The sequence below is a fragment of the Phocoena sinus genome, chromosome 3 (genome assembly GCF_008692025.1).
Source record: "Phocoena sinus isolate mPhoSin1 chromosome 3, mPhoSin1.pri, whole genome shotgun sequence".
Classification (NCBI taxonomy): domain Eukaryota; kingdom Metazoa; phylum Chordata; class Mammalia; order Artiodactyla; family Phocoenidae; genus Phocoena; species Phocoena sinus.
In genome coordinates this window covers 147,821,280-147,839,321 of record NC_045765.1, presented here as the reverse complement: position 1 = coordinate 147,839,321, position 18,042 = coordinate 147,821,280, and the positions used below count along the sequence as shown (strand labels likewise).

The window sequence follows — 18,042 nt, the reverse complement described above, 5'->3', positions numbered from 1 at the left end:
GCAGACCCTCAACCACTGCGCCACCAAGGAAGCCCCAGATGAACTGCTTTTAGAAAGAACTACAAGTGCTCTCTCCCTAACCCACCACTCGTCTCCTTCCATTTACTGAAAGTTTAATGAGGCAGCACCATCATCCTGCTCCCCAACACAGGATTTACCAACATCATCAAACATGATTCAAGGAACACTTGCCCTGGTGCTATGCTTTGGAGCTGAACTCAGAAGCTGAAAGGAAATAAGCTGTGAAGAATGACACCCAACCCTGAGGAAAATTCAGTTTCAGTGCCAGCTAACATGCATCTTCTGAGCCTAGAGTCATAAACGTGATGTGTACGTCCGCAGTCTTCACAGCAAGAACATAAAAACCTGCGTACCTGGCCTGGGTCATTGTACCAAAGTTCATCGTGAAGTCGGTCAGGATGGGCCTTTTTGCGTTTGATTTCTGCAATGACGTCGAAAACTTCAGAGTCTGAGCTGCTAGAACAGGTGCTGTCCTCATCGGACTCACATTCGGATTCACTGGAACTCTCTACAGTGGTGAGGGGAAAACATGGAGAGATGTTGAAGCAATCTGCAAGCTGGTTCTACCTGGAGACTTACTTTCTAATGACCCAAACCTCTAAATATGAGGAGAGCTGTTTATCTCCCAGCAAATATTCGAGTGCCTACTCCATACTAGAACTCTGCTAAGCAACCCCATGAAAAATAACAGAGCCCATAATCCTAAGTCACAGTCTAGTGGGGGAAGCAAAGAATCAAATATTTTTACAAAGAAAGATTTGATGAACAACGCCAGAGAAAATGCAAACCACTGGAGCAGTACAAAGTTTCACATTCAGAAAGGTGCCGTGAATCCACACTGGTCCGGAAAGGTCACTGAGGATTTCCTAGAAGGGGTACACGCGACCAAGGCATGGAGTGGGGGGGGGGGTTAGGCTGATGAGGCGGAAAGGAACACAGATGGGGCGCTGCAGGCAAAGGCACAGAGGCAAGAGCATGGGTGGAATCTGGCTGGAGCAAAGGCCTCACGGAAAAAACCTGGAAGTGAGGGGCTCCAATGTCATGAACGCCAGGCTCTGAACGTCAGACTGAAGATTGTAAATGTTTTTCTCTCGATGGTAGCAACAGAAGATTTTAGTCCTTGGAAATGACTGGATAAAAACAGACCAAGGAACAAAAAAACCCCAAAGCTAGCAGAAGGAAAGAAATCATAAAAATCAGATCAGAAATAAATGAAAAAGAAATGAAGGAAACAATAGCAAAGATCAATAAAACTAAAAGCTGGTTCTTTGAGAAGATAAACAAAATAGATAAACCACTAGCCAGACTCATCAAGAAAAAAAGGGAGAAGACTCAAATCAATAGAATTAGAAATGAAAAAGGAGAAGTAACAACTGACACTGCAGAAATAAAAAAAATCATGAGAGATTACTACAAGCAACTCTATGCCAATAAAATGGACAATCTGGAAGAAATGGACAAATTCTTAGAAATGCACAACCTGCCAAGACTGAATCAGGAAGAAATAGAAAATATGAACAGACCAATCACAAGCACTGAAATTGAAACTGTGATTAAAAACCTTCCAACAAACAAAAGCCCAGGACCAGATGGCTTCACAGGTGAATTCTATCAAACGTTTAGAGAAGAGTTAACACCTATCCTTCTCAAACTCTTCCAAAATATAGCAGAGGGAGGAACACTCCCAAATTCCTTCTACGAAGCCACCATCACCTTGATACCAAAGCCAGACAAGGATGTCACAAAGAAAGAAAACTACAGGCCAATATCACTGATGAACATAGATGCAAAAATCCTCAACAAAATACTAGCAAACAGAATCCAACAGCACATTAAAAGGGTCATACACCATGATCAAGTGGGGTTTATTCCAGGAATGCAAGGATTCTTCAATATACGCAAATCTATCAATGTGATAAACTATATTAACAAATTGAAGGAGAAAAACCATATGATCATCTCAATAGATGCAGAGAAAGCTTTCGACAAAATTCAACACCCATTTATGATAAAAACCCTCCAGAAAGTAGGCATAGAGGGAACTTTCCTAAACATAATAAAAGCCATATATGACAAGCCCACAGCAAACATCATCCTCAATGGTGAAAAACTGAAAGCATTTCCACTAAAATCAGGAACAAGACAAGGTTGCCCACTCTCACCACTCTTATTCAACATAGTTTTGGAAGTTTTAGCCACAGCAATCAGAGAAGAAAAGGAAATAAAAGGAATCCAAATTGGAAAAGAAGAAGTAAAGCTGTCACTGTTTGCAGATGACATGATACTATACATAGAGAATCCTAAAGATGCTACCAGAAAACTACTAGAGCTAATCAATGAATTTGGTAAAGTAGCAGGATACAAAATTAATGCACAGAAATCTCTGGCATTCCTATATACTAATGATGAAAAATCTGAAAGTGAAATCAAGAAAACACTCCCATTTACCATTGCAACAAAAAGAATAAAATATCTAGGAATAAACCTACCTAAGGATACGAAAGACCTGTATGCAGAAAATTATAAGACACTGATGAAAGAAATTAAAGATGATACAAATAGATGGAGAGATATACCATGTTCTTGGATGGGAAGAATCAACATTGTGAAAATGACTCTACTACCCAAAGCAATCTACAGATTCAATGCAATCCCTATCAAACTACCACTGGCATTTTTCACAGAACTAGAACAAAAAATTTCGCAATTTGTATGGAAACACAAAAGACCCCGAATAGCCAAAGCAATCTTGAGAACGAAAAAAGGAGCTGGAGGAATAAGGCTCCCTGACTTCAGACTATATTACAAAGCAACAGTAATCAAGACAGTATGGTACTGGCACAAAAACAGAAAGATAGATCAGTGGAACAGGATAGAAAGCCCAGAGATAAACCCACGCACATATGGACACCTTATCTTTGATAAAGGAGGCAGGAATGTACAGTGGAGAAAGGACAGCCTCTTCAATAAATGGTGCTGGGAAAACTGGACAGGTACATGTAAAAGTATGAGATTAGATCACTCCCTAACACCATACACAAAAATAAGCTCAAAATGGATTAAAGACCTAAATGTAAGGCCAGAAACTATCAAACTCTTAGAAGAAAACATAGGAAGAACACTCTATGACATAAATCACAGCAAGATCCTTTCTGACCCACCTCCTAGAGTAATGGAAATAAAAACAAAAATAAACAAATGGGACCTAATGAAACTTCAAAGCTTTTGCACAGCAAAGGAAACCATAACCAAGACCAAAAGACAACCCTCAGAATGGGAGAAAACATTTGCAAATGAAGCAACTGACAAAGGATTAATCTCCAAAATTTACAAGCAGCTCATGCAGCTCAATAACAAAAATACAAACAACCCCATCCAAAAATGGGCAGAAGACCTAAATAGACATTTCTCCAAAGAAGATATACAGAATGCCAACAAACACATGAAAGAATGCTCAACATCATTAATCATTAGAGAAATGCAAATCAAAACTACAATGAGATATCATCTCACACCAGTCAGAATGGCCATCATCAAAAAATCAAGAAACAATAAATGCTGGAGAGGGTGTGGAGAAAAGGGGACACTCTTGCACTGCTGGTGGGAATGTGAATTGGTTCAGCCACTGTGGAGAACAGTATGGAGGTTCCTTAAAAAACTACAAATAGAATTACCAAATGACCCAGCAATCCCACTACTTGGCATATACCCTGAGAAAACCAAAATTCAAAGAGAGTCATGTACCAAAATGTTCATTGCAGCTCTATTTACAATAGCCAGGACATGGAAACAACCTAAGCGCCCATCATCGGATGAATGGATAAAGAAGATGTGGCACATATACACAATGGAATATTACTCAGCCTTAAAAAGAAATGAAATTGAGCTATTTGTAATGAGATGGATAGACCTAGAATCTGTCATACAGAGTGAAGTAAGTCAGAAAGAAAAAGACAAATACCGTATGCTAACACATATATATGGAATTTAAGGGAAAAAAATGTCATGAAGAACCTAGGGGTAAGATAGGAATAAAGACGCAGACCTACTGGAGAACGGACTTAAGGATATGGGGAGGGGGAAGGGTGAGTTTTGACAGGGCGAGAGAGAGTCATGGACATATACACACTAACAAACGTAGTAAGGTAGATAGCTGGGGGGAAGCAGCCGCAAGGCACAGGGATATTAGCTCGGTGCTTTGTGACAGCCTGGAAGGGTGGGATGGGGAGAGTGGGAGGGAGGGAGACGCAAGAGGGAAGACATATGGGAACATATGTATATGTATAGCTGATTCACTTTGTTGTAAATCAGAAACTAACACACCATTGTAAAGCAATTATACCCCAATAAAGATGTTTAAAAAAAAAAAAAAAAAAAAAAAAAAACAGACCAAGGATTATGCTAATGAAACAAGCCTGCCATAGAAAGACAAATATGGTGTGATTCTACTTATACGAGGTACCTAGAGTAGCCAAATTCATAGAGACAGAAAGTAGAATGCTGGTTGCCAGGGGCTGGGGGAGGGAGGACTGGGGAGTTGCTCCTTAATGTGGATAGAGTGTCAGTTTAGCAAGATGAAGAGGTCTGGAGGTTGTTTGCACAATGTGAATGTACTTAACACTACTGAGCCGTACACTCAAACATGGCTAAACGGTATGTCTTATGTGTCTCATGTGCATGTTGTAAGTATTTTACCACAGTTAAAAAAAAAAAAGACCTAGAACTTTGACTAATGCTACAAGAGATTAACGTAGTACAGCATAGTAATAAGGAACCCGTACATGGTTGTATTTTCGAGTGTACTGTGTGAGATGGAGGCTGTCATCCCTCTTTTACAGATGAGAAAAGTAAGGCACAGAGAGATTAAATCACTTGCCCGAGATCGCACTTTTCAAGTAGTGGAGCAAGGATTCAAACCCAGGTCAGCTGGTGCAGTCATTGCTCTTCCCCACCATGGACACTGCCTCTCAGCGAGGGAGACATAATGAAAGTAGACAGATGAGAGCCAGAGAACACGCAGGAAAAGGCATGCTGAATGTCTTGTCTGCGAACAGACAAGACATCACCATATAAGAAAGTTATGAAAACTTTGTGAAGAGCGAGAAACCTTCAGACAGAGCTGGGCTATAGCTGGAGTTTCTCATCAAACCAGGAGCACCCTGGCAGTGGGGAGGGCCATAGGGAATGCCTGCCCATCAGAGGCCTGAGGCACGGGAACAGGCTCCTGCTTTTGATGGGAGGCTGGACAATGGTCCTTTCTGATTAAGACAAAAGACAATTCTACAGGAGACACAACTGTCAGCACACCTTGCAAATGAGATCTCTTATGTATTCTACTGAATGTAACTAAGGAAAAATAAGATCAGAAAGAAGAAAGTTTCACTGCTATGTATTTGCTGACTGTAATTAGGAGAACCAAACGGGCAAGAGGAAATTTCAATCTGGGACTCTCAAGGACACATCCCAAAAGTTCAGGATTAAGCAATAATAAAAGAGCACAGGATCTCGGTCTAGTGCCTTGTGACTCACCTAAATCTTCATCTAGCTTCGTCTTGGGAGGCTCCCATGGGGGTCTAGCAGCTTTGGCCTTCTCTTGCCTGCTCCCCAACTCTTCCTCAAATTTGTCATATAAGTCGCGGAGTCTACTTGTTCCAACTACCGTAGAGTCTCCCTTTGAAAAATAAAGGATCAATGTTAGGAACTGTATTAATAATAGTCATACCAGAGAGACAATAAGAGCTCACCAGTGACCAAAGATTTGTACTAGCAAGGTGTCATTTTTCAACCCTCGATTTAATAAACATTTAAAAGCAAAATGCCCAGTGCTGGCAATGATGCTCTGAATCACGCACACACATTTATGGTTGACAAAGTCCTCAGGAAAATGCACACTGCCAACATTCAGAAACATTAGAAAAGTTTATCTACGCCCTTTTGATATAACAACAAAAAAAATCATAAACCTCTGAGAATTCATGACACCTGACACCCTGCTAGGGAACATATACTCCTCCCCTACTGAAAGTCACTGATAGTCTATATCCCACATTAATCCAATGACCGCCACAAACACATGCACCCCATAAACACAGGGACACACACACACACACCACAAACACAAGGTTCTGCAATGCATTCCTAGAGGAAGTGTTCCACTTTTCCCCACTCTCCTCCCAGGTTGAAAATCACTTTAAATGTCCATACTCTCTGACTTAGTAATTTTCAAAATGTACCTTTCAGACATAAAATGAATATTAAATCATAAAATCTGCAGTTATCCCAAAAGGGGGTAACTGCTCTTCCTCAGCCCCGGCTCATTACTGACACTGGCGATGCTGGGATAGCTCTGACATTCTTACCGTCTCTCTGCCTCAACGCTGCACAAACACAAAGGCCAATATTGGGTTTCTGGTTTATCAGCCTTCCTTCTACACTGGAGTTTTAATACGCCCACAAAAAGGTGAGGGGGAAAAATACAGCTCTGCCTGTTTAAATGCTCTGAACCTCAGTGCCTTCAGCTTTGTTATTTCAATAATAATAATACCCATGGCAGACATTCTGCCATTCCTCCTTGCTTACAGAACCATGATTCCCTTCAGATTTGGGGCAGAAAACTCATGATCTCAGAAGGCAGGCTGAGCCACAGTCCCCCTACCCCTAAAATGCCTCTGTCCTAATCCCTGGAAAACGAACACATTACCTTACATGGCAGAAAGGACTTTGCAGATGTGATTAAGGCTACAGAATTTGAGATGGGATAATGTGGGTGGGCCCAACCTAACATGAGCCTTTAAAAGCGGAAAATCTCTCCCAACAGGAGTCGGAGATGCAATGGAAAAAGAGGCAGGAGATATTCAAAGCACAAGAGGGACTCGACCCGCTGGCTGCTGGCTTTGAAGATGAAGGAAGGGGTCCACGGGCCAAGGAATGTACATGGCCTCTAGAAGCTGGAAACAGCCCTTACCTGCCAGCCAGCAAGGAAACAAGGACCTCCATCCTACAGCCACAAGGAACTGAACTCTGCCAACAATCTGAATGGGCAAGAAAACAGGCTCCCTCCAGAAAGGAATGAAACCCTGCTGGTACCTCAATTTAGCTAGTGAGACCCAAGTTTGACTTCTGACCTACATAACTGTGAGGTAATAAATGTGGATTGTTTTAAGCCGTGAAGTCTGTGGAAATTGGTTACAGAAGAGATGGAAAACGAATCCATGGGGAGAACACACAATGCAGTTCTGGGCAAAGGGATGGAAGAAAAGATCCCCAGGCACCTGAGGCTCCACCCAACACTGCCCTCTGCACCTGTGTCTGGACAGAGGAGTGTAAGGACGTGATGCCTGGAGCTGCTGCAGGCATCCTGCAACCGTGGTGGACCCTCCAGAAGACAGCAATGCTAACCTGGGACCCTGCCATCGCTAATCCACTAAATACACACTGGCCACCACCTCCCTCCAGACAGCTTGTTGAGAAAAATAAACCCAGCAAGTTTAAGTCACAATTAGTCAAGTATTCTTATCTACAGCAACAGTTCTGAAGTAATAGATTCCTTTTTTCCAGGGATGTTTTAAGGATTAAATGAGATAATCTGAGATTCACGGAGTAAAGTTTTGGCACCAAACAGTGCTCGGTATGTGAGCTTCTCCCTCCCTGTATCACGTGAACTATGACTTAAAACCCTGCTTTACTTTATCAAGTAAAATATCATGCCAACAGGAAAGATTTCTCAGACCCTTTTTTCAAAGGCAAGGGAGTCTCCTCTCTAGTTCCCCATAGATAAGGGCCCAGTCCAAGTCAAAGTTATGTTTACAAAATTCCAAACAACTGCTATGCTCTCTTATCTACCCCATGCACTAAACCTAACATCTCCAAGCTCTTCTGTCCTAAATCTGTAGATATCCATTCCTTCACTCATTCATTTAATCAATGAACATTACTGTATGTCCATCGCATGGCAAATACACCTAAATTAATGGGATAGAGGCATGACACCTATTGGGAGAGAGAAAGAGAAAAAAGAAAGGAGAGTGACAGAAAATAAAATGGAGATGGAAGAAGGAAAAGAAGTGAGCATATGGAGGTCGTGGGGTCCCCACTTCAATGAGGTGCGGCTGCCGAGCCCCAGGAGCCCCATCTCCCACAGCATGTGTGCTGAGTCTCTCGAGAGCCCACCAAAGGCAACGACACCTGCCACTCCACAAAACCAGCAATGTGCTCGGGAAACTTGCTATGGCTACCTTTGGTCAAGGATAGACTTGTAAGAGACAAACTCAATTCTCCCTTGCTTCTCATTTTGAGGGGAAAACACACACACACACACACACACACACACACACACACACACACACGGCTATAGATCACAAAAGGCATAAAGCAGCTATGAGTGAGAGCTTACAAAACCACCAGTAGTAAGACTAGCAGTGTCATAAAAAATGCAGAATGCAGAGATCCTTTCATTAACCTGCTGCACTCTTGCATCTGTAAAGCAGCTTTGGTCTACAGCAGTGGTTCTCAACCGGAGGGGGCGGGGAGGGGTATTCTGTCACCCCCAGGGGACATGTGGCAACATCAGAGGACAGCTTTGGTTATCACAATGAGCAGAGGGTGCTACTGGCCTCCAGTGCATAGAGCCCAGAGATGCTGCTCAACATCTGACAATGCACAGGGCGGGCTCCGCCCCAAGGAATTATCCGGCCCAAGATGCCCACAGTACCGAGGCTGAGCAGCTCTGGTCCACAGCTTCTCCTACTTCAGACCTACCACCTGATCCATGGGGTCACTGGAGTAGTAGCTTTCTGAGTGGGTGCATCGGATCCACACAGGCTTAAGGAGCTCGTCGTCGTCCTCCTCGTTTCTGTCGGGCAGCGACTCCTCCGGCTCTCTTTCTTTGACTGAGCTACCATTCTTCTCTTTGCCGGAGCTCTGGTTGTCACCCCATCTGTCTTTTTCTTCCTCCCAACGAGCTCTCTTCTTCTCCCTACTTGGGGAGCGACTTCAAAAGGGGACGAAGGAGGCTAATTATTAAAAATGTTCATCCATTGTAAAACTGTTCTATTTCACCTCTTTAGTTCATTTTTCACCTAAAAGAAAAATGTCATGGCAAACCACCATATTCATTTTTATTAAACCAGTGACCCCCTGACACCAGTCTGGTGACATCAGAATCACCTGAAGTTATTTGTTTAAAAATACAAATTCCCAGGCCCTACCCCAGATCTACTTACTGATTCAAAGTCTCCGGGGGTGGGGCCCAAGAATCTGTATTTTTAATAATCTCCCCAGATAATTCTGGTGTGCATCCAGCAGGTTCAGAAGCACCCGGCAAACCATAACTCCTGGAAGAGAAAGATATCTGGGAAATATTTGGAAATCTCCACATATATAGACAATCTCAGCATTGAGCATACTAGTTTTGAATCCTCTACATCCTGCTTTGCCAAGAAAAAAGAAAAAAATCTTCACAAAACATGGTCTCAACTTGGCCATAAAGTTAGCCTGAGGACCATAATCCAAGAGTGAACCAGTTATACTATCCCTAAGCATCTCTCTGGAAGTGCACACTTGGGTATTACTGCTTAATGAACCACCACTTTGCCTAATTCAAATCCCCACGAATACTAACTCAATTAAAAAGGAAAAAAGCAATTCTATCTCCTTGAATCTCTGGGGCATGAAATTTGCAAAGGCCCAGCCTATGGATGTGCTTGGAGGGAAAAACTTATAGGATAGATTTTAAATTAAGCCCAAGAAATTTAGGTGGAACCATAAAGGCCTTGAGAATCCAGCCAAGGAGAGTAACTGCTTTATTAGTGTTGCGCTGGCAACCTGATAATAAGAGTCACTATTATCCAAGAAAGTTTACACCTGGGTCAAAGTCACAAATTAACTTTTTCCATCAACTCTACCATTCACTCCTGATTTTATGACAGGGTAAGTGTGAGTGTGTATACATCAGGGGGAAAAGGGTGAGTGATTAGAAGGGTTATATATATTACTTATTGATAAAACTTCCAAATATTACATGTACATCACTAGGTTTGTTACCAGAAAAAAAAATGTACTGTGAAGTAAAATGTATATATGTTCACTGTAGAAAACTAATAAAGCATTAAAAAAACAAGACAAAAGTCACCTGTAACACCACTCAGAGATAACCACTATATTTCACAAATGTGTTAAAAGATACAGATATGTAAACATACAAGTTTTAACAAAAAAGAAACTCTATAGCCTGCTCTCCGCAACTCAGTAGTAAATCAGGAACATCATTCTACTTCAATACATCTATATCTGAACCATTTTTAATAAGTTCATATTATTCTTTTATATGTATATACCATAATTTGACAAATCTGATCAGTCACTTAGGTTGTTACTATTTTTTTTTTTTTTGCCACTGTAAACAATGCTACTGTAAACACACCTGGGTTCTCCGCAGACTTGTCAGATTATTTCACACACAGAGTGTGTACTTTTTTTAAGGCTTCTCTACAGATAGGCAGTACCAGTTTAGATTACCATCAAAACCATATGTGATTTCCCATTTCTACACATCTTGTCAACATGATTGTTTTTAATCTTTTCCATTCTTATGAAGAGTATCTCATTTAATTCGTCACTACTGAAATGACACGTTTCACATTCACTTCTTTTCTGAACATCTGAGTCAATATGCCATGCCAATATTTTTAAAACTAGGATTACAGTCTTTTTTGTTTATTGAAAGAGTTTTTTATTAAAATAATCACCTGTCTGCTGTCATATGTAATGTAACCTTTGTCAGTTTTTTGTTTTCCTTTATAATTCTGCTTATGGCTACATACAATTTTTATATGGCCAAATCTAGAGATTTTTTTGTTTGTTTCCAGTCTTAGTGTTACGCTAATAATCCTTTCCCATCCCAAGGTTAAATAAATATTTTATATTTTCTTCAGTTACTTTTAACATTAAATTTTTTTTTTTTTTTTTTTTTTTTTTTGCGGTACGTGGGCCTCTCACTGTTGTGGCCTCTCCCGTCGTGGAGCACAGGCTCTAGACGTGCAGGCTCAGCGGCCAGGGCTCACGGGCCCAGCCGCTCCACAGCATGTGAGATCTTCCCAGACCGGGGCACGAACCCGCGTCCCCTGCATCGGCAGGCGGACTCTCAACCGCTGCACCACCAGGGAAGCCCACATTAAATTTTTTTTACTGTATCTGTCCAAGACCTAAGGCAGAAACCTGAATTCAATTTTTTTCCATATGGCTTGCTAATTGTTCCCACGTCAGTTTCTCCTGATTTGAAAAAACAGCTTCATGATAGATGTAAAATTTTATACATACTTGAAAGTTGTTCAATATTTGTTTCATTCATCTATCTATATCCATACCAAATTGTGCATTATTATTTTTCTTCATTATACTCACTTCTATTCCAAAGAAGAATTTTAGATTACTAAAACTGGTACTTCAACTGAACTTACATTAAAATAGATTTTTTGGAAGGCAGCTATACTCACCACTATACCACCAATGCCGCTAAAAACTACAGCTGTTTTTGAAAGAAAACTGGTATTTTATAACCCTGTCTTCCACTTCCACTACAGGAATATGGCATGCCCTCCATTCATTTACATCAGCTTCTTTGTCATCTACTACACTTACAATGGGAAGTTTTCTTCCCACTGATCTATATATTTTTTAAGTTTAATAAGTTATTTAATTTTTATTAATTTAAATTTTCTGTAGTCAATCTACATTTTTTTCCCTGTTATATTTTCCAAGTAGGTATTACTAGTATTTAGGAAGGCTATTAATTATAGTATGTTTATTTTATAACTGTCAACTTCAGTGAGTTAATTCTCATGTTTCTTAGCTAATTCTCTTGAATTTTCCTGATAATATCATTAGCTAATAATGGCAAATCTTGGCTCCCAGTGGTGTGGTTTTGTTTGTTTGTTTGTTTATTCATTTGTGGTACTTCCTAAGAGCCTGACACTCTTGTAAGTACCCTGACACACTTAGTCCTTACAAGAACCCTGAGGCAGATATAAACATCCCCTAGAGAGGAAACAATTAGAAATTATATCACTCGCCCACTATCACACAGCTAATAAGTGGTAGTTAAATGCTAATATGGTTGTTTGACACAGACATTTTGACATGTACTAAAAATCCCACCAAATATTTATTATTATCATCAAGAAACACAGGCAGAAGACATTGTCACCCCATCCCCTTAGGCAGGTATCTTGAATAATGGATGGTCAGGGTTGTCTATTGTGAACAACAATTAGTATTCTTTTTTCTTTCTTTCTTTCTTTCTTTTTTTTTTAACACTTTGAGAGGGACATTTCAAAACAGGAACAAAACATCTTTTTTAGGTAGGTGTCTCAGGAATTTCAAATTTCAAAATCCAAACTCAAAATTGTTTTTTAACAAGATGCTATATTACAACTATGGTAACTCTCCCTCCTTTACAGGATTTACATCTGTAATTTTTATTTTCTCATCTACTGCATTAGTTAGACTCACAGGATCCAAGTCTCTGCCTTCTCCACAAGCTACTGGGCATGGGGAAGAAACCAGCACACTGAAGAGATTTCTAGCACAGCACATTAAAAACCATCAACCTCAGACAGGTCCTCAATGATTTCCACCAACACAGTATCTTGACTTGTTTCCTATCCTCATCCCCTCCTTCTTCTCCTCCTCCTCAGGCCCTTTTTCTCACTGAACAAACTCTTCCCAGCTGACCTCGTCTAATCCATGGCATTTAGTATTTCCAGCTAGGATCTCTTTTCTGAACCTCGCACCTCTGTGTCCAAATAACTACCACACAATTCCATCTGGTTGTCTCACAGATTCTCAAATCCCACTTGCCCCGAATTGAACTCTTCCTTTACCTGTTTCTGAGTGTTCCCAGCCCTCAAAGGAGAACACCAGACCTCGATGATGACTGCTGCCGCCTCTTCCTCACGATCAGTTATCAAGTCCTCCTGCCTCCCTCATCGATCTCTCAATTACCTCTACCTTTCCCCATCGCCACTGTCACTGTGCCGGTCTAGGCACAATCATTTCTTCTGTGGATTACTAACAAAAGCCTTCTAAACTCATTTCCCTACCTCCAGGCTTGATCCTCTGAGACCAATTCTCCATACTGCAACCTTCACACCTGCTCTCTCTCTTCCCCTACCATCTCCCTTCCCTCATGCATTCCTACTCATACTCTAGGTATCAGTAAAATGTCAATTTCTCTGTGACTACCCTAAACTGAGTTATCGACTGCTGTGTTCCCAGAGCAACATGTAATTAATTGCTCTACCAAAAGCACTTCTCACAGTACTTAACTTTCTTATTCCTGAAAAGTGGGACTCTTGTTAATGACTATATCACCGCACCAGTACAATACCTGGGACACACAAGGATGCAATGTTTTTTGTTCGCTTGTTGATTTAGCTATACATCAGGTGACAGTGGTAGGCAATTGGGCCCCCTTGTCTTTATTTAATGTACATCCTCAATGATTTACAGGACCCCTTTTAATGTGTATGGGAAGGTCTATAAGTTTTCAACATTGAATTTGGCTCTTCTGAGATAGTATCAATCATGTTCATCACGAGATAATGTTCTCATCATGTTGAAGAAGCCTGCTTATACTCGAGGTTTACCAGTTTCTACTCATAAATGGATGTGACTTTATTTTAAATATCTAATAGGCAGATACTGAGATAACCCTACAGATTCTGACACAAAGGATTACAGTTACAAATCTCCTAATATTAACCTATCTTCCCATGCAATCTTGGAATAATCTCTCAATTATTTTAACACACAACTGAAAACCTGCTAATATACTAATCAGTATTTTCATATCCCTATTCATAAGAGATTGTTTTGTGGTTTCTTTTCATTGATTAGGTTTTGCCATTTGGATTCTCCTGGTATCACAGCACGCACTGAGCTTTCCTTCTCTTCATCAGTGTTCTAAAATAGTTCAAAACTTTTTTGAAAGTGGCACAAATTCACCTTCTTCAACTTTTTTCCATGGTTATCAGCCTATTAAAATTTTCTGCTTCTTGTGTAAGGTTTGTAATTTTTGTTTTCATAGAAAACAACCCATCACATCCAAGTTTTTAAATCTCTCAAATAAAATATCTGTACTTATACCAACATACAATAATTTTTAAACCTCCTTCATTCCTGTAATAATACAGGAATGAAGGAGGTTTAAAGTATAATTTCTTATACTTAATGGAATGTATGTATTTCTTTTCTTGATTTGCCACTTTTTAAATTGTACGGCCTTTCAAAGAAATCTTGCATTTATTTACAAATATTATTATAGTACTTCAGTTCTATTTTCTATTTCATTAATTTCTTTTATCTTTAAATCCCTTTTTCCGCTTTTCTTATACTCTACCAATTTCTAGAGTCAAGTGATCAGATAATAATTAGATATATAGTTACCATTTATTTGGCACTACTGGGCCCAGTTCTAAGTGTTTTACGTGTATTATTATCTCAATGACCCCTCACCACTCAATAAGGCAAGTATAACTGTCCTTATTTTAGACAAAGCCACTGAGGCTTAAAAAAAGTTAGATTACTCTGCTCAATAACAAAGTTGGGAAAACTAGTAATTGACCCCAAATCTGTCAGATCCTAGAGTACTGTTTTTAATTACCATTACATAAGACATGGATTTTACTTATCGATATAGAATTGGTTACATCCTGCAAGTTTTGATTTGCAGCAATCTCAATGTCATTTTTCCAAATAAGGTGTGACTGCAGTTTTGCTCTTTTTTTTTGAAACAAGTAAATCTAAGAGCATAATTATGAATTTTCAAGGTTTTTCTTAAAAAACCTTGAATTATTAATGTATAGTTTTATAGCAACTGAGGTCAGAAAGTGGCCCATATAATTTCTAACTTTTGGAAATGTATCAAGATTTTCCTTGTTCATTCTCAATACATCTTGAAAGTAAAGGTTTTTAAGTAATTGGCTACTTTAACTTCTCACAGGGCTCTTTGGACAGACTCTCAGGCTATTCTTAAGACCTGGCTGATACTTTGCACAAGCACAAAATCTGAATTCCAGGAGATAATCCTATGACTTCTACCAGTGTCAACTCCTTGCTTACCTTCCAGATCTCTTATACTCTTTTTTGTAGGACCTTTCCAGAGACGGTGATCTTCGGCTGTCCCGGTGCCTGTGTCTCTCCCGTTCCCGCTCTCTTAAAGGAATTAATACACAGAGCTGTTTTCAACAGAAAGACTCAAAACACCATCTCTTTTCACTGAATTCACCTTCTGAATAAATGAACCTCACCTCACCTAAGAATTCTGCAGGCACTATTCACTATGGGAATTTTTATTCATCCTTCATTTATTAGAGGATAAAGGAGTGTTTCACATTACAGAAGTTAACTAACTTGGACATTTCTTGGTGTTTTCTTAAAAAAAAAAAAGAAGTCATACTTAATACTGAGCAACAAAGGGAATTTTATCATAATCTTCTCTTGAGACCTTCTAACCAGCCAACCTTGATTATTTAACCTAAGAGGAAAACTTCAAAGGATTCAACTGTCCATTGATTTCTAGAACATTTTTAATTTCATCCATCAAATATATGCCAGTTAAAGCTTTTACAGTAAAGATCAGGACAAGGGTCTATAATGAAAGAGTTCTAAACTCTTATAGGTTATAGGCCTGAGGTATAGTTCTAGCCATCACTAATTGTCATGAGACTCTAAGTCACTTTACCTTTAAATGCTGTCTTCATCTGAAAAAAAACTCTAAATGGAGACACTGAGTTTACTCAGTGTAAAACTAGAATGTAGGATTTTGAACCTTCCAATGTGACACCAGAATTTAGTAATAATAATAGTAATAACTTCTGAGTCTATTTAATAAGTACAATGAGATCTGAAACAAAAATTGGAACTCCAGTGTGTTTATATCAGAAACAAATCTAAGGGAAATAACTACTAGGTCTTAGGATGGGGGAAAAAAATGCTATATTAGTCTGAGTCCAGCAAGAAGACTACAAAAATGTCTGAACTCAAAAACATCTCCCTCTCCCTGCACCAGGCTTCCCTGGCAGTTCAGTGGTTAAGACTCCGTGCTTCCACTGCAGGGGGCACTGGTTCGATCCCTGGTCTGGGAACTAAGATCCTATATGCTTGCCATGTGGCATGGCCAAAAAAAAAAAAAAAAAAATCCCCCAACCTACAGCCAAACAGAAGAAATGTAAATTCACTGAAATCAAAATTTACAAAACTGATAGAGATCTTAGATATTAAAACAAAAATTGTTTTTTCACCTAAAAATCACCCCTCCTCAAGAAAAGACTCTTTTGAATAATACTTTTAACATATACTTAAGCCTCAGGTACACACCAGCTGTGCAAAGTAAAGGAGCCAGTGCTTGGAATTCTACATTCTTTACCTGACTAAATTTACAGTTTACTTTTAGGCAGTAAATCCCAGCTAGTGAGCGGTACCACATGACAAAGATATAATGTAATTTGTGATGGCATGGCTGCTGAAAAAAATAATTGCCTCTATTTCCAAATAAAAACTGTATTTAGGGCTTCCCTGGTGGCGCAGTGGTTGAGAGTCCGCCTGCCGATGCAGGGGACACTGGTTCGTGTCCCGGTCCGGGAAGATCCCACATGCCGCGGAGCTGCTGGGCCCATGCGCCATGGCCACTGAGCCTGCGCGTCCGGAGCCTGTGCTCCGCAATGGGAGAGGCCACAACAGTGAGAGGCCCGCATACCGCAAAAAAAAAAAAAAAAAAAAACTGTATTTAGGGACTTCCTGGTGGTTGGGAATTCGCCTTTCAACGTGGGGGACACGGGTTCGATCCCTGGTTGGGGAGCTTGGGTCCCACATATGCCTTGGGGCCGAAAGGCCAAAACATAAAGCAGAAGCAATATTGTAACAAATTCAATGAAGACTCTAAAAATGGTCCACATCAAAAAAACCCAAAACAAAACAAACAAAAAAACCCTCAACTTAAAGGATATTCCTAAGTTTTGTTTGTTTCTTTAACATCTAGGGGATAGAATTTTGCATTCAAGAGTGGCATTTCTGATGATGATTACTACCTCTGAGTGGCTATGAACTGAAAAGACCAGTATGGACGTAAGTCACAGTAACACTGTATGATAAAGCCATTTAAAGCAAGAAAAACAATGCTTGGGTTATTTTTCCAAAAACTTTTCCCTGTTTGGAAGCATAGTATTAGATACATGATACTAGCTCTCTGATGACTATACGTTGTACTCAACAGGACAGCTATGCGGATTACTGTGCTATAACACTACTCATTTGTGGGAAGCCGCTGCACTGCACCTTACTGGTTGCATCTGCCGCTGCTTCTTTTCCCACTCCCCGGAGGAACCCTGATCTTTCACGATAGCAAATGCATACATCTACTTCTTCACAAACTTCCGCTAGAGATGGTTTGCCCTAAAAGGATCTTCTAATTATTATTCAACCAGATTTTGGAGCAGGAGAAAAAGAGGGAGAATGAAATTTGAAAAAGGACAGATTCACTTACCCCAAGAAGCAAGGGGAGAAGTAGCCAGAGGACAGACTAAAGAATTTGCATAAACTTAACACAACCTAATGCACAAACTTTTGGTTTTCTCCAATATACTTCTAGAAGTTATACTAGGACTTCAGGTACCCCATGTTTGTTTCACAGAAGCATTCCATATAAGACAGATGACTGACACGCTACTAAGACCCCAAAAGGAGCTGATTTTAATGTGGCTGTGACACTAAGGCAGCTCCTAGGCAAATATCCCAAATACAACATTATAAAACAACTCCAAAGTAAATAAAGGCCATTTACAAAGATGAGCTAACTGCCTAAGGTCCTTCATGGTAAAGGGGTTGCCTTTTAGAATAATGGAGATTAAGGGTAATTCTTTTGGCACTTGATTTCACTTACTGATAGACATCCTCAGTTTACAGGACATCTGTGTTTCTTCAAACAAACACATTAATTCCAAGCTTAAGCCTGGATGGAAGAATCCA

General features: G+C 40.0%; 1 protein-coding gene across 1 annotated transcript in view; it reads right to left on the bottom strand.

Annotated features, from left to right (window-relative positions):
• The window catches only part of DROSHA (drosha ribonuclease III), an 88,020-nt gene that overhangs the window by 64,183 nt on the left and 5,795 nt on the right, over positions 1-18,042 (bottom strand). Inside the window, exons 5-9 of the mRNA XM_032626573.1 lie at positions 15,139-15,231; positions 9,243-9,353; positions 8,779-9,010; positions 5,551-5,692; positions 375-529 (exon numbers count right to left, since the gene is read on the bottom strand). Coding sequence (XP_032482464.1) covers positions 375-529; positions 5,551-5,692; positions 8,779-9,010; positions 9,243-9,353; positions 15,139-15,231 — 733 coding nt within the window. The remainder of the gene's footprint in view (positions 1-374; positions 530-5,550; positions 5,693-8,778; positions 9,011-9,242; positions 9,354-15,138; positions 15,232-18,042) is intronic.